At 41.3% G+C, this 27,387-nt stretch overlaps 1 protein-coding gene across 1 annotated transcript in view; it reads left to right on the top strand.

Annotated features, from left to right (window-relative positions):
• The window catches only part of CCDC178 (coiled-coil domain containing 178), a 436,677-nt gene that overhangs the window by 157,163 nt on the left and 252,127 nt on the right, over positions 1–27,387 (top strand). The window contains exon 14 of the mRNA XM_044294406.1: positions 22,362–22,523. Coding sequence (XP_044150341.1) covers positions 22,362–22,523 — 162 coding nt within the window. The remainder of the gene's footprint in view (positions 1–22,361; positions 22,524–27,387) is intronic.

A 27,387-nucleotide genomic window follows, 5' to 3' on the forward strand; every position in this document is an offset into this window, starting at 1 on the left:
CACTGAGTAAAAGAACGTATTGGCTACGACGAATGTGGGTCGAGTTGGTGGAGCGATTTGTGTGGTACATTCCGAGAACCAACAAGACTCCTCCGTGCTAAGTAGTTATTTGACCCCAGGCGGTCAAATAACCAGCAACCGCCCCTGTTTGATGACTATATTATATGGAAGCTTTTTTTTAGGCTACTGTCCCTTCTGTCAATAATCCAGCTGCCATATTTGATCCATCCAGCACGTTCAGCTGTATTATCGTGAGATTGGAACTTTTGGAAAAAATAGACTTAACACCACTTAGATGCATAAAGAGTTTACTAAAACTGTGATAAAGGATATATATTAGGACCTACAAAGACAAAGATTAAGTAAAGTTGCAGTCACCAAGTCATGAGATAGATGGGTGGCCTCCATCAACCACTGCCAAACATGGCACTTGGCTGATGCCCATATGATACAAAGAGAGGTTATTATGCAAGCAGGTGTGGACCCATTGCGCCACTGACTGGCGGTACTCTGGAGGGGTGTGACTAAGCAACTACCTGGTCTTCACTAGAGCCTCTGATGGTGAGGATAGGCTTGGGCAGTAGTTGCCAGGTGCCACTTCAGGGCTGTCCCCGAGTCAGTGGCAGCTGACCAGGGGGTCAGAGATACCGATGCAAGCAACGTGGGGAAGGATGTGGTCAGGAAGTCCGAGATCAGGGAAGGCAGCGATCAAGAAAGGTCCGTAAACAAAGTCCAAGATCAGGGGCAGGAGGCAAACATGCAAAATCTAATAATTCCAAAGCAGGGTCTGGTACACAGCAAAGCAGAACTTCAAAAACACCTTCACACCAGGAACTAGACAAGTTAGTGACGATGAGTTGCTCAGGCATCTTCCTGGGGTAGGAAGCGCTTTTAAATACTTCCTGCAATCCAGCCATAGGCCTGTAGACAGAGGGCACATACGTACTGCCTCACAAGGGAGGAGAGACACACCCATGCAAGCCCTAACAAACAGTGCAGGTCTCCAGCACTAACTAAACTCTGGCATGGAGCACAGATGCAACTATTAAAGATGTTGGCCACCCTAAGTATCAAAAATCCAAAGTGCACTAGACAATAGCCAAAACCATGAAGTATTTATCATGTGACATGTACTGGCTGTATGTCATTGTTCTAACCTGTTCACCATGACGCGGCTCCCTGGAGGAGGTTCCTCAGACCGACTGTGTGGGAGGAGCATCTGTAAAGTGAAAGTAAAAGTCCCAGCATGCATTGCAGCAAGCATGCTCAGAGGAGCAGTCACATGACATCCCCGCCCACCTGTGTTTCCATAGAGACAAGAGCCCCTCAGATAACATCACTCAGTGAAAACTGCTGTACAGACATAGCAATAGGAAGTACGCCCCAGCCCCAGCAGCACACAGGAATATGATGCTAATGTAACAGACATATGTTACTGGGGGGAGGGAGGGGGCCCTGTTCATAAACTTGCTGTAGGGCCCGGTCATTTCTAGTTGCACATTGGATTTAGGCCATGAACAGAATGAATAGAGGGGGAGATTTATCATTTCCCTTGTTTCTGAAAAGTGGCGATAAAAAGTTGCAAACTATGGGCATTATCTCAAGTCAGAATAATAGAAGGAAAAAGTCGCAAAACTATGCTCGCCAGTTTTCTGAAAGTGGGCGTGTTTTTCTTATGTCAATTATTCTCTAGACAGATTTACTATTGCGACTATTAAAAAAGTCGCAAAAAAATGCACAATTTGACTCCAGTGAGGACCATGCTTATCTTATGCGACTTTATAATAGAACATGCGACTTTTTCGTAAAGACGTGCGACTTTTGTAAAGCTGCTTACTGACGGATAAACTGCTACCGTCAAACCACATTTATTACAGTCTTAAAGGGACAATCATAAATCTGACTTAGCCAAAACTGACTGTAGCCATATGTGAAAGTGGAGTGAGCTGTCAGAGTCATGATAAATCTGGCCCTATGTGTTTGCGACTTTTTAACTGTGCCTTTGAAAAAAAAAAAAAAAGGCGTGACAATTGCCGGGAGGGGGCATGACCAGTCACCCCAACAAATTTATGTCTATTTTCCAGTTTTAGGACATAAATGAAGCCAGAAATCCACGGCAGCTCTGAGCTGTCATAGATCTCTGTTTAGGTGCACGGACTGCCGGAGGAGGGGGCTGTTGAGCGGGGGGACAGATCTTTGTTGCACAAGAACTCTGATGAATAAATTTGTACAAATCGATCTGCTGACATAGAGAGGAGCCTCCAGTCTATCATCACACGACAAGGCTACTTTCACACTAGCGTTAGCAGGCTGTTCCCCTGCCGGATCTGTGCTAACGCTAGCCCATGAGTGCCGCTGGGAGTCCGCTCCGACCCCATTCACTGATGCCCAGCACGCTGTGTTTTTTGTCTGGCCGCCTCTCAGCATGTTTGCTGTGCTGTGGCCGCATCTCAGACCTTTCCCAATTAAAGTGAATGGGGCCAGAGCGGACTTCCGGAGGCACTCGTGGACTACCGTTAGCACAGATCACTGTATACAGTGTACAGGGGGTCACGGATCTCTATATGCAGTGGTGGGGGTCACATATCACCATATACAGAGTGCAGGATGGAGAGGGCGCACATTTATAGATGGTCAGACCAGTGACTGCTGCTGATATCACTGACCTCAGCCATACTGACAGCTCACAAGGGGTTAAAATTCCTGAACTGTTGGTCTGGCTGTAATATCATGTCTGTGATAAGAACACAGAGCAGAGGGGCCATAAACAGGACAGACACTGGGATTGCTCACAGTTTGTGGTCCACAGCGCTTCCCTGGCTCTGCTACATCCTCACATGTTGGCAGGATCCTCTCAGTACAGGGGAAACAGAGGGGGCAGAGCCTGCAGTCAGATCAGCCGTCATTGCTTCTCCTCATTCTCCCTTCCTCCTGCAAAAGTGTCTTTATTTCTTTGGAATAGCAGGAAAACCAGGCAGATCTGCTTAAGAAGATCTATTAGTAAGTGTAATATCTCCCTACTTTCTTTATAGTTTTAATAAGTGCTAACAGAGTGGCCAACCCCTTTAAATTAGCTGTGCTTGTCAGCACTGCGCGTGGCAGCAGGAGGGAAAGAGGGAGCCCGTGCCCGCGGGTAGGGGCAGCAGCACTGGCACGGACCGCTGGGCTAACAGAGGTGATGGTAGCAAGACATCTTACCTGATGATGTCTTCAATGGAGCCCCCCTCTCTGTTCCAAAACGACGTGTTTTCTACTCTCCTAGCCCTAAGTAAGTTAGTACGCATGTACAGTTACTCAATCTGCAGTAATGTGGCCAGGTATCGGACATCTCTAAATACAAGTGAGGAATAGAAGTATTTGAACACCCTGCGATTTTGCAAGTTCTTCCACTTAGAAATCATGGAGGGGTCTGAAATTCACATTGTAGGTACATTCCCACTCTGAGAGACGGAATAAAAAAAATATAAAAAAAATGGAAATCACTTTGTTTGATTTTTAAAGATTTTATTTGTCTTGCACTGCTGAACATAAGTATTTGAACACCTGAGAAACCGCAAGAATTCTGGCTCTCAAAGACCTGTTACTGTGCCTTTAAAAAGTCCACCTCTACTCCACTCATTAATCTAACTTATTAGCACCTGTCTGAGCTCTTTAAAGACACCTATCCACCCCACAATCAGTCAGACGCCAACTACTACCATGGGCAAGACCAAAGAGCTGTCAAAAGACACCAGAGACAAAATTGTGGACCTCCACAAGGCTGGAAAAGGGTACAGGGCAATTGCCAAGCAGCTTTGTGAAAATACATCAACTGTTGGAGCAATTGTTAGGAAATGGAAGAGGCTAAAGATGACTGTCAATCTACCTCGGACTGGGGCTCCATGCAAGATCTTACCTCGTGGGGTATCACTGATGATGAGAAAAGTGAGGAATCAGCCCAGAACTACAAGGGAGGAGCTGGTCAATGACATGAAGAGAGCTGGGACAACAGTTTTAAAGGTCACTGTCGATCACTACGCCGTCATGGTTTCAAATCATGCATTACACAGAAGGTTCCCCTGCTCAAGTCATCACATGTCCAGACCTGTCTGAAGTTTGCCAATGACCATCTGGATGATCCAGAGAAGGCAGGGGAGAAAGTCATGTGGTCAGATGAGACCAAAGTAGAACTTTTTGTTCTAAACTTCACTCGTCGTGTTTGGAGATAAAAGGATGAGTTGCATCCCAAAAACACCATCACTACTGTGAAGCATGGGGTGGTAACATCATGCTTTGGGGGTGCTTTTCTGCGAAGGGACACGAGGACTGCACTGTATTAAGGAGAGGATGAATGGGGCCATTTATTGTGAGATTTTGAGCAACAACCTCCTTCCCTCAGTCAGAGCATTGCAGATGGGTCTTGGCTAGGTCATCCAACATGACAACTACCTGAAGCACACAGCCAGGATAACCAAGGAGTGGCTCTGTAAGAAGCATATCAAGGTTCTGGAGTGGCCTAGCCAGTCTCCAGACCTAAATCCAATAGAACATCTTTGGAGGGAGCTGAAACTCTGTTTTGGTCAGCGACAGCCCTGACACCTGACAGATCTAGAGGAGATCTGTGTGGATAAGTGGGACAAAATCCCTGTAGCAGTGTGTGCAAACCTGGTCAAGAGCTACAGGAAACGTTTGACCTCTGTAATTGCAAACAAAGGCTTCTGTACCAAATATTAACACTGATTTTCTCAGGTGTTCAAATACTTATGTTCAGTAGTGCAAGACAAATAAATTCTTTAAAAATCATACAATGTGATTTCCTGATTATTATTATTTTTTTTATTCTGTCTCTCAGAGTGGGAATGCACCTACAATGTGAATTTCAGACACCTCCATGATTTCTAAGTGGGAGAACTTGCAAAATCGCCTGGTGTTTAAATGCTTTTGTTCCTCACTGTAACTTCATAAAGTTAAAGGGAAAGAACCAATTAAAAACCTTGCTTTACTTTCCACCCCTGGTGCTTCCACTTTAATTCATTTCAACCCATCTCAAAATAAAAAAACAAACCAAAATATGTATACATTTATGCAATTGCTATAACACTGTGGAACACATTAGTTTCAAAGCAAATTCCATAAAGGTATCTACAGAATAATTTATCTTTTCTACCTACTTTATGAACTCTATTCATTAACGAATACTGCCCCTAATTGCCCTAATTTAACCGGAAACCACCATGGCATCACTGGGCTTAAAAAAAACAAAAAAAAAAACATGTAAGTTGGACTAACAAGAGTTCCTTTAGGTAGGATCTATTTAAATTCTCAGTCTCTGGTGCGGCTTCTTGATCTTAACTTTAGTATCCTCCTCTAGTCAACGCCGTCTTTTTCAATAAAGGCAGTGGCATCAACCCATACTAATTAAAGGGTTTTCCAAATACTTAAAAGTATCAAAGTCAATTCTCCATTTCTGGGTGCTCTGTACACCAGACTGCATGGCCTTTCATACCTAAATATAAATGTGAACTTTCTTGGTTTTCAGCCATTCTTTGCGACTTTGTCTGCTCAGTCCCTTACCCCTCCTTCCTCCGTGTTGATGTTTGAGGGGATTGCAGATGTAATCACAATCCTAAATGCAGGTTTAGAGCCTCCTTTCAGTCGTCGTATGGCAGTCCATAACCTTGTCTGTGGGAGGAGCTATGACACTGGGAGCTGTACCCCTTACTGGTGTGCAGGTTGTTGTAAGGTCATCAGCCCTGCTAGTTGGTTGGTGTACTGCAGGAAGTCTTGGGCATATGTTTACCTTTGCGGTCCAGCCCTGGACAATAGTAATGCAAGCAGCAACCCCTTGTTCTGCATAGCAGACTGGTGGTTGAAGTCTCTCTCATTGTGTGGCAGACGGTCCACCAAAATCTGTGTCTTACCACACCTAGTGTTGTTAACTTGGGCAGCACCTAGGCACTGTTGAGGTTGTAAATCCTGTCTCTGGTAAACATCTAATGCGGCCTGCACTTAGGGAAGAATTGAAAACAAACTCAAACTATTCCACATACTCTAGCTGTCACGGAAGGTGTTACAGAAAACTAGAAGACACAAATAAAGATCTGACTGACTTGATCCAAAACTAAGGAACCAAAGGGTAAGCCCTGTAACAGCCCTAGCTCTCTCCCTTACTGCTCAGCCTATGCAAAAATCTCAATGGTAGAAATTTGCATACCCTCGTTCCTCGATTGTATGACACCTGAACACCCTATAATAGTGAGGGGACACGACCACCGGCTCCCTACACTTAATACGGAGGGAGTCAGGGTCACCTAGAATCAAGCAAACAGGAAAACACAAATAAATGAACAGACTTATCTGTAGAAGCATCAGTTGTAGCATCCAGCATGCACACTCTCCAGGAAGTTGTATAAACCGCAAAGTGATGCAGTATGGGAGGGGATTTAAAGGGATGCAATCAGTGCAACTAGATGACAGCTGAGAGAGGGAAACGAGATGACAAAACGAAAGCAAAACAAAAGAACCTCAAGCAGGAGGTTCTGAAGAACGTCTGTCAGGGCTTCTCAGATGTCTGGCGGTGACACTAGCAGGATTAATGATTCAAAATACATTTAGCTTGGGATTAACTCAGTCCATGGGTTTCCACTCAGTCCAAAATAACTAAGCCATAGGGGTGAAGTACATTTAAAAACTACCTTGTGTCATTTTCTCCCCCCCCCCCCAACCATGGAAACGAGCAGTGTATAATGTGTTTGAACAATGAATCCAGTCAGCAAAGGAAGCAATATGGATAATAACAATACATTAGTAAGTGGCTTGTATTAACTTTCTCTACATGATAAATGCCACTTGCTGAAGTGACACAAGTCTTTTAACCCCTTAAGGACCAGGCTCATTTTCACCTTAAGGACCAGGCAATTTTTTGCAAATCTGACCAGTGTCACTTTAAGTGCTCATAACTTTAAAACGCTTTGACTTACCTAGGCCGTTCTGAGATTGTTTTTCCGTCACATATTGTACTTCATGACACTGCTAAAATTGGGTCAAAAAAGTTAATTTTTTTGCATAAAAAAATACAATTTTTACCCAAAATTTTTAAAAATTAGCAAATTTCAAAGTTTCAGTTTCTCTACTTCTGTAATACATAGTAATACCCCCAAAAATTGTGATGAATTTACATTCCCCATATGTCTACTTTATGTTTGTAGCATTTTGGGAATGATATTTTATTTTTTGGGGATGTTACAAGGCTTAGAAGTTTAGAAGCAAATTTTGAAATTTTTCAGAAATCTTCAAAATCCCACTTTTTATGGACCAGTTCAGGTTTGAAGTCATATTGTGAGGCTTAGATAATAGAAACCTCCCAAAAATGACCCCATTCTAGAAACTACACCCCTCAAGGTATTCAAAACTGTTTTTTCAAACTTTATTAACCCTTTAGGTGTTCCACAAGAGTTAATGGCAGATGGAGAAACAATTTAGAAATTTCTATTTTGGGAAAATTTTCCAATATAATCAATTTTTTCCAGGAGTAAAACAAGGGTTAACTGCCAAACAACACTCAAAATGGGTTGCGCTGATTCTGTAGTTTGCAGAAACACCCCATATGTGGTCGTAAACTACTATTTGGCTAAACGGCAGGACATAGAAGAAGGCAGATTTTGCTGGACTGGTTTATTTACACCATGTACCCTTTCAAGCCCCCTGATGCACCCCTAGAGTAGAAACTCCATAAAAGTGACCCCATCTAGGAAACTACGGGATAAGGTGGTTGTTGTTTTGGGACTATTTTTGGGGTAAATTTGATTTTTGGTTGCTCTATATTACTTTTTTTTGAGGCAATGTAACAAAAAAATTAAATTCTAAAATTAGGGAGGTCTGATTTGAATACAAATCAGAATCGGAACCTGCGCTGATTCCAATCTGTGTCCGAGTATTAGCTCACAGTACGAGAGATAGAGGAAAAGAAAGTTTCACAATTTTCTAGTGAGAAAGACCAGAAAGGATGTATTCACAGTAGTCTTTCTGGTGGTTACCTTATTTGACAGGTAATTTATCTGTCCGTGGAGTATAATTCTTTTCGGATCCGGTGGGTTGGTTTACAGGTCGCCTTCAAGTTCAACCTCTAGTGTGGGTGGTGCTCCGGCCGGCAGCAAATCACTCACACGAGGGAACCCTAGTTGGAGTCCGGGAGCTTGGCGTGTGACGTCACCGCACTTGAGTATGGAAGCCTTCAGGGGACAAATTCAATCCGACGCGTTTCTGAGCCTAAACGGGCTCCTTCGTCAGGGATGGTGAGGTTTGTCAATCCTGAAAGTAAATAGGCTGTTGTTCCCATGGCAACTGCTAGTTTGTTGGCGCTAGGAACACTTAACCCCATCCGATCCGGTTAGTATTTTCTTTTATTCAAAAGCAAACAGTTCAATACCTTGATTGAGGCCATATGGGGCCAAGCTATTTAGTTTAAATATCCATTTGCTTTCTTGTTTTGACATTTCTTTTATATAATCACCACCTCTCTTATTAGCCGGTACTTTTTCGATCCCTCCAAAAATTGATCCCATGAATTTGCATGCATGATGTTGAGCATAGTGACGGGATAGTGGGTGTCCCTCAAATTTTTTGTGTATATTGTTCACATGTTCTCTAATTCTTGTTTTTAGTAGTCTTTTGGTCCTTCCCACATAGATTTTTTGACATGGGCATTTTATGAAGTAAATAACTCCTGCCGTGTTGCATGTTATATGATGGTTCAGTTTGAAAGCGGAGTCCTTTGTTTTTAATTCTAACATGGGTCCTTTTGTGTATTTATTGGTCAATTTACAGTTTGGGCATAGTTTGCATGGAAAGAAGCCCTTCTTCATATTGCATTTCTTTATGGATAATGTTTTAGTTTTAATGGAGGGTGCCACTAAGTTGGAGAGGTTGGGAGCCTTCTTAAATATAAATTTGACCAATAAATACACAAAAGGACCCATGTTAGAATTAAAAACAAAGGACTCCGCTTTCAAACTGAACCATCATATAACATGCAACACGGCAGGAGTTATTTACTTCATAAAATGCCCATGTCAAAAAATCTATGTGGGAAGGACCAAAAGACTACTAAAAACAAGAATTAGAGAACATGTGAACAATATACACAAAAAATTTGAGGGACACCCACTATCCCGTCACTATGCTCAACATCATGCATGCAAATTCATGGGATCCATTTTTGGAGGGATCGAAAAAGTACCGGCTAATAAGAGAGGTGGTGATTATATAAAAGAAATGTCAAAACAAGAAAGCAAATGGATATTTAAACTAAATAGCTTGGCCCCATATGGCCTCAATCAAGGTATTGAACTGTTTGCTTTTGAATAAAAGAAAATACTAACCGGATCGGATGGGGTTAAGTGTTCCTAGCGCCAACAAACTAGCAGTTGCCATGGGAACAACAGCCTATTTACTTTCAGGATTGACAAACCTCACCATCCCTGACGAAGGAGCCCGTTTAGGCTCAGAAAGGCGTCGGATTGAATTTGTCCCCTGAAGGCTTCCATACTCAAGTGCGGTGACGTCACACGCCAAGCTCCCGGACTCCAACTAGGGTTCCCTCGTGTGAGTGATTTGCTGCCGGCCGGAGCACCACCCACACTAGAGTTTGAACTTGAAGGCGACCTGTAAACCAACCCACCGGATCCGAAAAGAATTATACTCCACGGACAGATAAATTACCTGTCAAATAAGGTAACCACCAGAAAGACTACTGTGAATACATCCTTTCTTGTCTTTCTCACTAGAAAATTGTGAAACTTTCTTTTCCTCTATCTCTCGTACTGTGAGCTAATACTCGGACACAGATTGGAATCAGCGCAGGTTCCGATTCTGATTTGTATTCAAATCAGACCTCCCTAACTTTTTCCTATTACGGTCACTGCAGCAGACCGTGGCAGTGAACCTTGCAGCGAATCCTCTGTATGACACTTAAGATTTCAGTGAATCAGGGAGCGCGGGTGGGCTTGTAAAATTCTACAAACACTCTTATTGTGCTGCACGCACACCCTGCAGCATACCCGGAAGATCACTTGAAACCTAACCTATACATAATATAATTTTAATTATACAATAAATAAATAAAACAACTAAACTATAAACACTTAAATCACGGAAAAAACATTATAAGGGTACAATACAATAATTACTGATATCTATCATAAAACCCTTTTATAAATAATATATTGCACACCTAAACCTCGTCACTATGACTGAACTATGGGGTGACCGGAGACTGAGGATCCAACTAGTACAGACCTTCTTTAACCCCAATAAGGATCTGATTACAGATGACGACCCCCCACATGACGTGATTCTAGAAGCTGTACAGCATGTCAAACACCTGGAGAGATTGCTGATTAAAGAAATGAGGGACCTATGGGAGGTAGCCTCCCTGGAAAATTACCTCAGACATGATTCTGTACCAAAAGGCCTGAAAATCACTAAGGCACTAAATGGCGATCTAGGAGACAGTGATAATTTGAAAGAATGGGATGACCTCCTCCATGAATTCTCTAAAAAAACAGTACTATTCATTATAACAAAAAGGAAAAATTCTCTAAGGAAAAACAATCAAGAAATTATGGGACTCTTTGATAGAATAAGACCATACAAAGACCATCCTGAAATTAAAAGAATCTCTAAATCAATAAATATGCGAATTAAAACTAAAGAGGAGGAAATTATTCTCAAAAAAAACAGCAAACATAATAGAGATTTGCCAAATATGGAAAATATCAATACAAGCGATCTGCCAAGTACTGATAACACAAATAATAAGAAAAATCAAATAAAGAACATAGTGGGAGGAACACCAAAACAAAGTGACTCGGAATATAATACCATCGACGACACAATATGTGATTGCACACTAGCAAATATTTCTATTCATGAAAACAGTTTAGAGGATGACAATCTTCAGGAACAGATAACAATAAATCAAACCCCCCCTCTCTCCCCACAAAGGGTGCATCTACACGGACCAACTAGCAATACTTTCAATACACATAAAAACGGTTGTATTGTAGTAGAAAATAGATTTGAAATCCTACCGATGGTTGAGGAAACTAATGTGGAAACAAGAAGTGAGATCACTGGGACACACACCACAACCAGGGATGTACAAATACAGAACAAAACCCCGGATCCACACGTGGAGGTAGAACGTGTGCGAAAAACCACATGGAATAAGAGAAAAAGCAATACCAATACCGATGATGATGTTGTTAATAAAAAGGAGGAATACAAGAAAATAACAAAGAAAACAGTGAATAAGGATTTTTTTCAGGCAAAGGCACCAGCAAAAAGAAAAAAACCCAAAGAGGGAGAAGAGGGAAAGGACTGACAAGAAAAATACAAATACAGGATCCAACAGGCCTGAATATATGTAATTTAAGCTCATATACACTGAATAGGGAAGAAACAAAACTACTAGAAAAAGGCCTTAAGTTCGCTCCATCATCAAAATTTTGCCCGTTTAATGCCTTCATTGGCATAAGAAAATTCACTCGAAAACTAGCTCTCAAAAAATATTTTTTGAAAAAAGACGAAACCTTGAAAGAAACAAAAGGAAAAACTAGACAGAATAAGGAAAAAACATCATCCAAAATCGAAGCAGAAAAGGAAAACAAAAAACAAGAAAATTCAACAAATAAAAATGATAACTATGAGGGAAAAAAAGATTACAACAATAAAAACCAGAAACCAACGGACAAGGACCACTTCATCCATACGACACTAAAACAAAAATCCAAATTTAACCCAATCAGTGAATACTCGGATGCAATAAGAACATTCCAAACACTAGTGACCAGGGATCTGCGCAGAATCAACCCGCACAGGAGAAGAGGTCCGGGAAATCTCTGTAAGGGTGAACTAAAAGCTATACAAACTTTACAGAATAATAATGGTATTATTATCAAACCAGCCGACAAGGGGGGGTGTATAGTAATACTAGAACAAGAGGCATACCATAAAGAATGTATACGACTACTATCTGATAATAAAACATATAAGAGACTTCTAATAAATCCCACGGACCCATACAAGAAGAAACTGAACAATCTAGTAAAAAACGGCAAACTAAATAACATTCTAACATTGGAGGAAGCGACCTACATTAACAACCAGAATCCCAGGATCCCAATTTTTTACTATCTGCCCAAGATACACAAAAACAAGACCAACCCCCCTGGAAGGCCTATAATTTCAGGAATTGATGGACTCACATCCAATTTATCAAAATATGTTGATGTACTACTACAACCTTATGTTCAAAAACTACCTGCCTACCTCAAGGACACTACACACATTCTACAAATCTTGAAAGAAATTGAATGGAAGGATAACTATATCTTGGGAACGCTGGATGTGACCTCACTCTACACCGTGATTGAATACGAGAAGGGTAGAGAAGCAACGGAATTCTTTCTGAGAAAAGATGGCGTTATGCCAGAAAACCAGATCAACTTTATTGGAGAATGTATCACCTTCATTTTAAAACATAATTATTTTAAATACGGATCCGATTTTTACTTGCAGACGTGGGGGACCGCGATGGGGACCAGATTCGCATCGAGTTTCGCAAACCTATATATGGGTCGGTGGGAGGAGCTCACTTACCAGACCCTGGGCGGAACCGGTGCGAGTCTGGTCCTCTGGAAACGTTTTATTGATGACGTAATTTTTATTTGGAAGGGAGATGAAATTTTACTGGATAAATTTTTAAAGGATTTAAATAAAAATGATTTTTATCTTAATTTTAGTCCCACCTGGAGCAGAACCCAGATCAATTTTTTGGACCTAACTATTTCCATCTCAGAGGGTTCTATCTCTACAAAAACCTATCACAAACCCACTGACACTAATAGCTTCATACCCCTTGACAGTTGCCACCTGCCTAACTGGCTGAACAATATTCCAAGAAGTCAATACATACGCGCTAGGAGAAATTGTACCAACAACACGGACTATGATGAAGAAGTGCAGAAACTTAATGAGAAATTCTTAGACAAGGGATATGACATCAAAAACCTTTTACCAATTGCTGAACAAATTAATAACCTGGACCAACGCACGCTCCTACAGACTAAACAAGCCGTGATAACTAAACAGACAGTTGATGACCACCCACAAACAATTGACATCCCAATCATTAGCAATTATAGTGAAGGCACGTCTACCTTCAAGAATATCATTAAACGACATTGGGATATACTCAAACAGGACAAACAAATCGGCGAAATGCTAACACCGCACCCCAAATTTATATTTAAGAAGGCTCCCAACCTCTCCAACTTAGTGGCACCCTCCATTAAAACTAAAACATTATCCATAAAGAAATGCAATATGAAGAAGGGCTTCTTTCCATGCAAACTATGCCCAAACTGTAAATTGACCAATAAATACACAAAAGGACCCATGTTAGAATTAAAAACAAAGGACTCCGCTTTCAAACTGAACCATCATATAACATGCAACATGGCAGGAGTTATTTACTTCATAAAATGCCCATGTCAAAAAATCTATGTGGGAAGGACCAAAAGACTACTAAAAACAAGAATTAGAGAACATGTGAACAATATACACAAAAAATTTGAGGGACACCCACTATCCCGTCACTATGCTCAACATCATGCATGCAAATTCATGGGATCCATTTTTGGAGGGATCGAAAAAGTACCGGCTAATAAGAGAGGTGGTGATTATATAAAAGAAATGTCAAAACAAGAAAGCAAATGGATATTTAAACTAAATAGCTTGGCCCCATATGGCCTCAATCAAGGTATTGAACTGTTTGCTTTTGAATAAAAGAAAATACTAACCGGATCGGATGGGGTTAAGTGTTCCTAGCGCCAACAAACTAGCAGTTGCCATGGGAACAACAGCCTATTTACTTTCAGGATTGACAAACCTCACCATCCCTGACGAAGGAGCCCGTTTAGGCTCAGAAACGCGTCGGATTGAATTTGTCCCCTGAAGGCTTCCATACTCAAGTGCGGTGACGTCACACGCCAAGCTCCCGGACTCCAACTAGGGTTCCCTCGTGTGAGTGATTTGCTGCCGGCCGGAGCACCACCCACACTAGAGGTTGAACTTGAAGGCGACCTGTAAACCAACCCACCGGATCCGAAAAGAATTATACTCCACGGACAGATAAATTACCTGTCAAATAAGGTAACCACCAGAAAGACTACTGTGAATACATCCTTTCTTGTCTTTCTCACTAGAAAATTGTGAAACTTTCTTTTCCTCTATCTCTCGTACTGTGAGCTAATACTCGGACACAGATTGGAATCAGCGCAGGTTCCGATTCTGATTTGTATTCAAATCAGACCTCCCTAACTTTTTCCTATTACGGTCACTGCAGCAGACCGTGGCAGTGAACCTTGCAGCGAATCCTCTGTATGACACTTAAGATTTCAGTGAATCAGGGAGCGCGGGTGGGCTTGTAAAATTCTACATAAATTCTAAAATTGTTTCTACATTCGCTATTTAGTTTTGTGGAACACCTAAAGGGTTAGCATAGTTTGTAAAGTAACTTTTGAATACCTTGAGGGTTGTAGTTTCTTAGATGGGGTCACTTTTTTGGAGTTTCTAGTCTAGGCTACATCAGGGGGGGCTTCTAATGGGACATGGTGTAAAAAAAAAAAACTGTCCATCAAAATCTGCCTTCCAGAAACCGTATGGAGTTCCCTTCGTTCTATGCCCTGCCGTGCGGCTATATAGCCATTTACGACCACATATGAGGTGTTTCTGCAAACTACAGAATCGGGGCAATAAATATTTAGTTTTGTTTGGCTGTTAACCCTTGCTTTATTACCGGCAAAATGGATTCAAATTGAAATTTTGCCCAAAAATTGGTGTTTTGGCACAGTTTTTATTTTATATTTTTAACACAGTTCATCCGAGGCGTTTGGTCAAAAGTTATTTTTATAGCGACGACTTTTACGCACGCGACGATGCCCAATATGTATGGCTCTCAGACTTTGGAGACACTAAGCAGGCATCCTAAAACTGCGGCCCTCCAGATGTTGTAAAACTACAATTCCCACCATGCCCTGCTGATGGCTGTAGGTTGTCTGGGCATGCTGGGAGTTATAGTTTTACAACATCTGGAGGGCCGCAGTTTGAGGATGCCTGCACTAAAACTAATATTTTTTGGGGAAAGAAAAATTGTTTCCGTGTCTCCAAAGTCTGAGAGCCATAGTGTTTTATGTTCTCTAGTGGACTGTTGGGGATTATAAAAATTTAGTACTCCATGGAAGTGTGATACTCCCTGAAGCAATCGATAATGCAGAGGCCCGGATGATCGGGGCACGTGTCACATTGAGTAGTGGTGTCCTTCCGTATCCCCCTCTTGTGACACACTCTGCACTTTTTTGGGGTTCGTCCCTTCTTTCCAGTATGGGGGACCACACCTGGAAAGTGTTGGCCAGGGACGATCCGGGCCCCTCCAGTTCCCGTGGTACTCCGGCCTGCTCTTTCCCGGTCCGAAAAGGGGCTGGTGGGGGGGGGGGGGGCAAGTTGTAGGGGGGAGGTCTGGGTTAGGGTTAGATGGATAGATGGAAGTTTGGAATAAAAGTACTTTTTCTTTTTTTTTTCCTAACTTACTTTTCCCTTCTTTCCCTGCCTAACGGTGCCTCTCCCTCACTGACCCTAACCTACCTGGGTGGCGATGGGTGCAGGAGGGTGATGGATGGCGATTAGGGGGACACAGGAGCTTGTGCTGGACGATGCTGCACGGTCAGGGTGCTGGACAGGAAGAGGAGGGGAGAGAGGAGCGCAGGAAGTTTGAATCTCGCGCCTCTCTCCCCTGCACCAATCAGCACCCTGGACAGCAGGCATCAGCACCAGGGCCAGCACCGCCTCTCCAAATCCTCGGACTGCGATTGGTGGTGTATAATTACGCCACCGATCGCAGTCTTTTTCCGGTTCATCGGGTCACAGGACACCCGAATGGACCGGAAACGCAGAAAACCGCAGGTCTGAATTGACCTGCGGTTTTCTGCGATCGCCGATACTGCGTTGTTACGGGATGCCGGCTGAATGATTTCAGCCGGCATCACGTTCCGATTAACCCCCGTGGCGCCGGAATCCCAATTTTAAGTCAGGACGTACCGGTACGTCCTGTGTCCTTAAGGACTCAGGAAATAGGGCGTACCGGTACGTCCTGTGTCCTTAAGGGGTTAAGTAAACGTTTTCTCCCCCCCCCCCCTCCCCCATACACATGCTGCACATAACGCAGCCTTGTATGTGAAAGACAGGAAACTATAATTGATCTTCATTCTGTTTCTTCTTGTGTATAATCTGTATTAAACCAAAGAACAACAACTAACAATGCAACATTTTAAGTATCAATCACTTATTTAAGTCATCACTACATTTTCTCTTACATCAGCATACTTTTAGTTTCCCTGACCCCCCTTTTTTAACTATGCAGACTCAAAACCTAAATATGTTGTTACCCATGCGAACTCCTACCAAGTACAGAATCTGGGAGAGGTTAGCAGCTTACATATATAAACAAGTCAAAGCCCTGCTTAAAGGGACCCACAGTTAAAGGAATACACTTTTCCCTTAACCCTTATTTTTCCCTAACTCTAACTCCATGAATATCTACATTTTTCCAGTCTGTAATGCAAACCATGGATCTATTGCACCAGTGCTCTAAAATCTTCAAAATGCACAGATCCATTTTCATGATGTTTCCCAAACATCTGGGCTCCTCTTCCATAATAACTGTTGGATAAACTCCAATATCTACAATGGGCAGACTTTAAATTACCCAAGTTCCTGCAGACTATCAGTCTGTGTCAATGATCTTTATGTATATATATTAATCCACTTGCAGAGATCCCATGTGGCAGCTTAAACTGTCACCTTTCCCTTTTGTAATGGATGCCCGGGATCCCATCCATAGACAACCAGACCATACTAACTCTTTAAACAATACGCATATTTTTGCCCAAATCCCATTTCTGACACCAAATGTATTATCGTGAGGTCGGAAGTTTGGGAAAAAATTGACTTAATACCACTTCGGTGCATCGCACTCTGCCAGCGCCCATAGGATACAAAGAGAGGTGATGGTAGCAAGACATCTTACCCTGATGGTGTCTTCAATGAAGCCCTACTCTCTGTTCCAAAGCTAATGGGGTCATTTATCAAACTGTTGTAAAGTACAACTGGCTTAGTTACCCATAGCAACCAATCAGATTTCTCCTTTCATTTTCCAAAGAAGCTGTCACAAATGAAAGGTGGAATCTGATTGGTTGCTATGGGCAACTAAGCCAATTGTACTCTACACCAGTTTGATAAATGACCCCATAAGTGTTTTCTACATTCCTGGCCCCTCCTAGCTCTATGTAAAGGTTAGAGGGGAAGAACCAATTAAAAACCTTGCTTTACATCTGCCCACCTGGCTTTATCCCAAATACAGGGAGATATTTGACCCCAGGCAGTGTGTTCTGTAATGCCCTTACATGTGTGGGGCTGCATGCTCTACACTGAAGGGATCGCCGTGTGTCTACCCTTTGCCGATAGGTGCAGGTTACCTGCCTAACATCGTTCATCATAGGGGTCGGGGATTGTAATTCTGGAGAAGACTAATTTGCCGTATTTTTCGCGCCATAAGATGCATGGAATTTTCCCCTGCGTCTTATGGGGTGAATACTAATCAGCGCTTCCATTATGAGAGATAAGTGGTTTATTTATTTTATTTGCGCTGATGGATGGGGGGTGATATATGAAGCGTGGGGCTGATATATGAAGCGTGGGGCTGATATATGAAGCGTAGGGCTAATATATGAAGCGTGGGGCTGATATATGGGCCGGGGGGCTGATATATGAGGCTGCGGGCTGATAAATGGCATTTGGGGGTTGATATATGGCATTGGGGGGCTGATATATAGCATTGGGGGGCTGATATATAGCATTGGGGGGCTGATATATGGTATTGGGGGGCCGATATGAGGTCTGATTGAGGTTCTTATTAACATTGGGGGTCTGATTGAGGTCTGATTAACATTGGTGGTCTGACTGCTGGTCTGACCTGAGGTGTAATGGCCTTTTTTTTTTTCCCTATTGTCCTCTAAAACCTAGGTGCGTCTTATGGTATTTTGTAAAAGACTAATTAATTTGGTAAAATACTAATGCTTTTGCTAAAAGAATAATTTTTCTGATAAAATAAATTTTTCAGATAAAAGAATAGGCATACATTTCTTTGCACTGCACAGTGATGTAGAATTTGAAAAAATTGATATGGCAGTCATAGGGATGCAGCATGACATTTTTGCTATCAAAATAATTTTGTATTTCATAGAGTAATTTTTGTGCTACAAATACGAATTTGGTGGGATGATGCCAGTAGCATTGAGGCCCCGTCACTGGAATGAGCACACTTTACACCATGCAACGACGATCTACTCGAGGGCAACTCTGCTTTGCAAAGAATCAATTTATATGTACTGACCACATGGTGTTAAATATGACCACTCTGTAACACAGAATCACAGTAACTCTTTGGCTAACAGAAGAGGTTAAATATCAATGTGGATACGCCACAAACAGTAGAATGAGAAAGATGTGTCACCCCAATTTGTGAATCAGTGTCTAATAGAATTGCTTAACTATTAATCAATGTGAACATGCCACAAACAGAATAAGACAGGTGTATCACCCCAATTTGTGAATCAGGGCCTACTAGAATTGCTTATCTATTAATCAATGTGGACACGTCACAAACAGTAGAATGAGACAGGTGTATAACCCCAATGTGTGAATCAGGGCCTAATGCAATGGTTTGCTCTGTACCCTATACTGCGATTGATTCAACCTGCAATGTCCCTTAAAAATCCCTACAGCTTCAGATGATTGTCCCTACACTGTCCCTTTCACTCTCACAATAGTTTTTTTTTTTTTTATAGATTGTCAGCAAAACTATCCCTAGCACAAAAGCGCTTCCACATCTCTCCCTATGCGCAGCTGACAAAAAAAAGCCACACGGGCGAGTATTCCGCGGTGAGTTGAATGCATTGCACCCGCACTGAATACCGACCCATTCATTTCTATAGGGGTGTTCACATGAGCAGTGATTTTCACGCATTACTTGTGCGTTGCGTGAAAATCACAGCATGCTCTATATTCTGCGTTTTTCACGTAACGCAGGCCCCATAGAAATGAATGGGGTTGCATGAAAATCGCAAGCATCCGCAAGCAAGTGCGGATGCGGTGCGATTTTCACGCACGGTTGCTAGGAGACGATCAGGATGGAGACCCGATCATTATTATTTTCCCTTATAACATGGTTATAAGGGAAAATAATAGCATTCTGAATACAGAATGCATAGTAAAATAGCGCTGGAGGGGTAAAAAATAAATAAAAAATAATTTAACTCACCTTAGTCCACTTGTTCGCGCAGCCCGGCATCTCTTTCTGTCTTCATCTTAGCTTTATGTAGCAACAAGGACCTTTGGTGACGTCACAGTCATCACATGATCCATCACATGATCTTTCTTCTGTGAAGAAGTTCAGGTTTGGGTACCAAACATGCGCAATTTTTCTCACGTGAGTGCAAAACGCATGACAGCAGAGCGATCCGTGTTCCTGATACGTTATCGGTATATCGGCAAAATAGATGCCGATACCGATGACGTTCAAAATCCTGAATATAAACCGATAATCGGTCGATCCCTAGAGCGAACATCGCCGGCACTCTCATAGAAAATACCTTTTCTTGTCCGCATAGGACATGTTCTATTTTTTTGAGGAACGGAATTGCGGATGCGGATAGCACATTCCGGCCCCATTGAAAATGAATGGAACCGCAAAATTGCAGAATGGATGCGGACCCATTTTGCGGACGTGTGAATGGACCCTTAACCGATTAATGCATAGATATGGTGTTCAGGGCAGATTCTTAAAACATTGGAGATATACGGCATGAGTTTAAGGCTGCTGCATAGTCTCCATTTGTTCTGGTAATTATGTGACTGGTCAAATGATCGCTAGGATTTCATTTCTTAGAGGTTGCTGCTGAGGTTTACTAGATCCATCACAGGCCTAAGGCCCCTTTCACATGGGCGAGTATTCCGCACGGATGCAATGCGTGAGTTGAACGCATTGCACCCGCACTGAATCCCGACCCATTCATTTCTATGGGGCTGTTCACGTGCGGTGCGGTGATTTTCACGCATCACTTATGAGTTGCGTGAAAATCGCAGCATGCTCTATTTTGTGCGTTTTTCACGTAATGCAGGCCCCATAGAAATGAATGGCGTTGCGTGAAAATCGCAAGCATCCGCAAGCAAGTGCGGATGCAGTGCGATTTTCACACACGGTTGCTAGGAGACGATCGGGATGGCGACCCGATCATTACTATTTTCCCTTATAACATGGTTATAAGGAAAAATAATAGCATTTTTAATACAGAATGCATAGTAAAATAGCGCTGGAGGGGTCAAAAAAATAAAAAATAATTTAACTCACCTTAATCCACTTGTTCACGAAGCCGGCATCTCCTTCTGTCTTCATCTTAGCTGTGTGGAGGAACAGGACCTGTGGTGACGTCACTCCGGTCATCACATGATCTTTTACCATGGTGATGGACCATGTGATGACCGGAGTGACGTCACCACAGGTCCTGTTCCTCCACACAGCTAAGATGAAGACAGAAGGAGAAGCCTGGCTGCGCGATCAAGTGGATTAAGGTGAGTTAAATTATTATTATTATTTTTTTTAACCCCTCCAGCCCTATTTTACTATGCATTCTGTACTCAGAATGTATTATTTTCCCTTATAACATGGTTATAAGGGAAAATAATAGCAATCTACAGAACACCGATCTCATCTGATCTGATGTTTGGGTACCAAACATGCGCGATTTTTCTCACGCGAGTGCAAAACACATTACAATGTTTTGCACTCGCGTGGAAAAATTGCGCGTGTTCCCGCAACGCACCCGCACATTTTCCCGCAACGCCCGTGTGAAAGAGGCCTAACAGTCAGAAGTTTCACTGTAAATGAGCAGATTTCTCCTGGAAATTTACGGCTGACAATGATGAACGTAAATAAATAGTCTATTTTTGGTAAGAAAAAATGACATTGCTAGCTCAACAAATAAAGTTATGGTTGTTTAATGTGTGTGAAAACCAGCTAAACTGTGTCTGGTCCTGAAGATCAAAATGAGCCTGGTCCTGAACCATTTAAGGAACAAATAAAAGTGGTAGACAGAGGAACGCTATGGAGCAGAGGTTGGTTTGGAGGTTGTATTTACAGATGTGAAGATGTAAGCTGAAAAGAAAAATTGCATGCTACTGTGAATCTTTTCAACATGTGGCAAAACAACCTTTTGTTGATGTCTGTGAAGGTTCTCATTCATCGAGGTCATGGTATATTAGTAGTAATAAGTCAACAGGATTTGTTGTAAGCTTGGTTTCTCCAATTTACCAAAAATAGCTTCTTTCAAACCTTTTTGTCATCAAACGATTATCCTTAAAGGGGTTGTCTCACTTCAGCAAATGGCATTTATCATGTTGAGAAAGTTAATACAGTCAATTACTAATGTATTGTGATTGTCCATACTGCCTTTGCTGGCTGGATTCATTTTTCCATCACATTATACACTGCTCGTTTCCATGGTTACGGCCACTCTGCATTCCAGCAGCGGTGGCCGTGCTTGCATACTATAGGAAAAAGCACCGGTTTATGCAGGCTCCACGGTCCTGGCCACCAGAGAGGCAACCACTTTTTCCTATAGTGTGCAAGCATGGCCAACTCTGATGGATTGCAGGTTGGTCGTAACCATGGAAATGAGCAGTGTATAATGTGAAAAATGAATCCAGCAAGCAAAGGAGGCAATATGGACAATCACAGTACTTTAGTAAGTGCCTTGTATTAACTTTCTCTACATCATAAATTCCACTTGCTGAAGTGGGAGAACCCCTTTAAGCTGTAGGTAAACAGCTGAGTCTTGTCAGTAGGTGTTGGCTCTTCTGTCCTGGGCCGTACACTAGTATAGCTTACAGTGCTGTTCTAACACCGTCCCCCGAGGCAGTTTAATGACACCTAATAGCTTTAGTCATGCAAACGGAATCAAGATCTTACCTCCATTACTGAAACACGAGAACACAAGTCACCATTATTTATTGCCACAGATTTCTCATACAAGCCATTCTAATTGATAAAGCTAGTTGGATGACTAAGCAAAATGGCTTCACGTTAATAATAATATAAAACACATCTAGTTGGTCTGACGCATTGCTACTAATAACCTATTGTTGATTATATAATTTATTTCTGTTATATTGCTAACCACATAAAAGCTTTATTTTTGCATTGCCAGGCAAGAATAAATGGAATTATAGCGGAAAGGAATCAAAAAGAGAAAGAATACAACATGATGAAAGACGAATTGGTGAAGACAGTAGACGAGACTGAACAGCCTGTTGCTGTGCTGGAAGCAAAAATCTCTAAATTAACAATTCTTCATGCTAAGAAGGCTGAGGTATTCAATGTTGATGCAGTGGTATATATACATTAAGCAGTAGATTGTTAATACTCAGATGGTGTGAGGTGGTAACAGGCGGTACTAGAGTATGGTGCCTGTTAAGTTTCCTTAAAATGTACCTGAGTTTTCAAAATAACAGTTTTCTTAATGGCTGTGCTTCTTTACACAATCATAACTATGAAGGAACAGTTCTGTTTGGGCTTCCCTAATGTCTCTTTAGGCCATAATATTCCCTGTTTCAATTGCCCAGCCAGATGCATTTCTCTCACAAGCAGGAGGCTTATGCCTTTTATTGAAGTCTTGCAGCACTGCATAAGGTGACATCCTTTCACTTACTTCCCGCTATGTTTGTTTTTAGCCCTGGAGCTCACAGAACAGATAAGGAGGAATAAATCACACTTACAGATAGGCAGGACGTGCCTGTGATGTGTAAAAGCAGTTATTTCATAGTCTCAGGATCTCAGCTAGCCCTAACATGCCCCCGCTTCCTCTCGGCTGTCTTCTGAGTCTGTTACCAGAGACTTATCTTGCCTGATAGCAGGCAGTGGACTGCAAGTTAGGTGGAAGTGAGACACCTAATGGCTTTTTTCAGGTGGATGCAGGCAGATTTTTAAATGAAGTGATTTAGAAATGCTAGTTATGCTATTTTATATTAAATGAAATCAAATTGTGTGAAAGTACAGTGACTCTTTAAACTGGCATTCTGGTTATCCCCTATCCACAGGAAAACTGGAGTGGCATTTCTAGACAAAAGTGTTTACATTCAAAATGTGCCAAATGTATCAAATTTATTATGTGCACCTTTTGCCAATACAAACTTGCGTCTAAACTGACTTCAAAAGGTCCCATCATTATTTCTCCTAATTATTTTTAACAGAGATTTCCAGTATTTTAATCTGACAGACATTTTTTATAGGCTAGATAGTACTGCAGGTAAAAGTAGGATACATGATTCTTTGGATTCTGCTGCATTGTTGGGCTGATATTGCACAATTTGTTTTCAATCTCTTTTTATTAACCCATCGTAAACAACTTATTTTTATTTTTTCATTTTCATGTTTTTTAGCCTTCTAAAAGCCAATTTTTTATTTTTTTTTTCCATTCACATGGGGCTTGTTTGTGGGACACTTTATACTTCCTACTGGCACCATTTACACGCTGTATATTCCTCCTTGTTGAACTTATGCTAATCCAACTGCTGATACCAGTAAACAAGTTGAAAGCTGTACGTGGACTGGCATGATCCACATTTTTACATCTCTTTACCTATTTTGTACACTGAAGGTACGAATTTGGAATAACAGTATTTTGGATATAGATAGTTATTGCAAATATTGATATTAATTTGGGTCAAGCCCTTACCAGGTGAGTCCTGCGTATATGGTTGTGTGTGCGGATTTGTGTCTGGTCATCTAGCGTCTTTGAAGTTGACTTCTAGCTAGTCACTCCTCAGCAACTGGAGATAACACATGGCTGGTGTCATAAAATTCAAGAATCTAGCTATATTCAAATCCTCCACAGTGACATCAGAGGATGGGGGGATGGATATAGAAAGAGAAAGTTCATAAGGTATGAAAAGCCAGGGCTGAGTGTCATTTCTTGGGGCTCACCAAAGTAGTGAAGATTTATCCTGGTTCTCTACCTGGCCCGGCACCGGAGCCTATATAATCTTACGTGAGTGTTAGGTTTCTGATTTATTTCCTTTCATTTTAAGAAACTGTTCTACATTGTATTTCTGTCTCTTTTGTTACACACACTTATATTTATATATATATATATATATAAGCATTGTGACTCTTTTCGTCATATTAAACTTCATTTAATAAGTTCTGACTTTTGTTCTTGAATGAATACATGTGCTAACCAGCTTGAAAGCTTGAAGCATATAAGGCTACCTGTTTAAATAAAAGTTTAGGAGGAGATTGTAATATTTAAGTAACAAACTTACATTATATAGAGATAGTAGAGAGTACCTGATGGCTTCCTGTAAGAGTGTGAGCTCTCGATATAGATAGTAGGGAGTACCTGATGGCTTTCTGTAAGAGTGTGAGCTCTCGATATAGATAGTAGGGAGTACCTGATGGCTTTCTGTAAGAGTGTGAGCTCTTGAAACAAACCTTGGTGGTAGTGTTAAGATATTACTGGGGAATATTTATAATTTATATAAATTAGTTGTTGTATTGGCTGGCCAGCCACATCCACACATCAAGTGAACTCCTGCGAGGGTGATCTATCTATCTATCTATCTATCTATTGTGTGTGTGTGTGTGTGTGTGTGTATATATATATATATATATATATATATATCTCAATCTATTGGTTGATATTCGGAGCCTTTGAGCAAGGAAGTTGGCAGTGTGATGGTAAATTGGCATTGCAGTTTCATAGGCTTTATGTAATACAACTTTTTTCCTTCAGTAGCTATGGTTTCAGCAGCTGGACCCATAACTATGAGCCGATCACTGGGGTGTCTTACCTTAGAGAAGGTATTGTCAAGTTAGGTTAACCCCTTCATTCAGTGCCTATGTAGCTGGGAGGATCGGGTATCATTTTGTGAAATATAATCTTCTCAGTGGAAAGTCTTCTGCCTGTATAGGAAAAGTCTAATATGATTGTTTTCTCTCTTTTCATAGATTGATATTGCATGAAAGTTTCATGGATTTAGTTTTTCTAGAAAAATCTGTTTAGTATTTTCAGTTGTGACTGAATAGATATGAGATATGTAAATGGTTATATGACAGAAGAAACTGGAGTAAGCTTCACATCTAGGGATTGAAGTCATGACAGCAGACTAGACAAAGGTGTAGAATTTGCAGTCCAATGAAAAAGGGGCAAAACTGTGCACTTGAATAAGAAAAATCAAAAGACAGACTGTAGGATTAATGGCCTGGTGTCAACTGCCTGTCATATTTCACATTTCACTTTCAAGTCTTTTTCTTCTTGCCATGCTTTTTTTATTTTTTATTCAGATTACATTTACTGAATATAAAAAAAAATTTAAAATCTGCCTCACAGCCAATATGTCTCAATGAGTGCACCAACAACTGCCCACAATAGTCCAAAAAGCATGTCCCAAAAAGTTTGGAGACTCTCAATAGTCCCATGTTCACCTAGTTAAAGTGCTTGCAGTTGAGTGTAGGAAACACTTGTGTGGCTATCACAGATGTAATTATCCACCATAACCTTTATACCCATTTTTGCAAATACAATGACATTTTGGTAAATCTAAAAACATTGGTATAAAATCTCATGCTCATCTCTCCTTTACTGGATAATCTTTATAGGGTTTTCCAGTAAGATTTAGCTGACTGTACAAGTGGTTTAAGACATTGTAGCTGATAATCTGTTGTAATATTTTAAAAGCTTTTCACAAATCAATCATATTGTTCCTATTGGTAATGGCCCCCATACATATTAGAGTACCGTTGACGAAATCCATCATTTTCGGCCCCTCTGAATGCTAACCTATTTTCCAGTCTTTTTGTTCCTCCTGAGATGTCTGACAGTGGCTTTCTTCTCTCTCCATTGAACACATACATGCTTGGCCAAGACGTTTGATGTTTCGGTACCTGTCAATACTGTGTGCATTGCATCTATTTGTCAATGCATGGGTTGCTGTGGTCTCTTTCAAAGGAGGTGCTCACAAAGCTTACAAATTAGCTTTGTAAGTATTTTATTCAAAACTTTTGAGAGTTTGGTAGTAATTATCCTTCTACAAAATCTTTATTGGGGTTGAAACTTAGTTTTTTTTTTCTGTTAAGGTTCTCTCAGATCCCTCCTTCCCTTCAGACAACAATAAAGATAAAAAATAAAATTTTGGTAACTGAAACTATACAGCTCCCAGTCTTCAGAATCCATGGAAGCTCCCCCAAGTGATAGCTGCAGGCAGTTGAAATATTATCATTTGAAGGAAACCTCTCTTTCAATAAATACTTGCATTCTCCGTAAAATAAAAATTCTAGAGCATATTTTCTTAGACCTTTTATTGTGGTGTTCCACTGTTATTTACCCTGGAGATAAGTTGACAACTTAGTGTTACTATTCATCTAGTCAATGGAGTGTGTCCCTACAGTGTCCAAACAGTGCATCTAAACAGTTAACACGTAATGTCACAGTGTCCACTAATCATTAGTGCCCACTGAATGATCAATGTTGACACTCACCAGCAGGGCTGGTTTAAAGGAAGGACCCTAGGGGTGCGTGCACTGGGGTCTCCACAATTATAGAGGAAGTAGGTGCTCCATCTGCAGGTTCAGACTAATGACCCTTCTGAACCTGCACATGTCAGTAGAGGCTAAACTAAGACCCAGATAGGAGTGAACCTCTGTGATATCTGCAGTCCGCTCACTCCGAGCGCTGTACGGGGGCAAGAACCCCTTGTGAGAAGTCTCTATAGGGAGGATAGGAGTAGGAATTGGTTAAAAGATAAAAGACCGATAGGGAATTAGAAATGTGGGAATTGTTCGTTTGGTAGATATAATTGTCAGAAAAAAATCTTCGTTTTCGAAGGGATACATCATAAAATAACTCAATTTATCACATGTAAAAGTAATTATTCTAATTGGTCTATTTGATTTTATGCTGCTGTGGTGCTTTTGATAGAGGTAAAACAATCAGACCTCTGTACGAAAGGTTCAGGGAGCGCATTAATTCTATAAGAACAGGAAAGGGTTGCTCCAGACTGATCGCCCGCGTATGCGATGTCCACGGAGGTGATCCAAATTGCTTGATTAAACGTATTTATATAATGCCGATAACATGTATACGTTTTTATGCTAGATGTAATTAGTGTTATTTTGTTTTAATAAATATAATAGCGTCAGAGGTTGCTTTGGCAACTGGATGGAGTGACTCTTAAAAG

This window comes from Bufo gargarizans, chromosome 5 (genome assembly GCF_014858855.1).
Source record: "Bufo gargarizans isolate SCDJY-AF-19 chromosome 5, ASM1485885v1, whole genome shotgun sequence".
In the NCBI taxonomy this organism is placed as follows: Eukaryota; Metazoa; Chordata; class Amphibia; order Anura; family Bufonidae; genus Bufo; species Bufo gargarizans.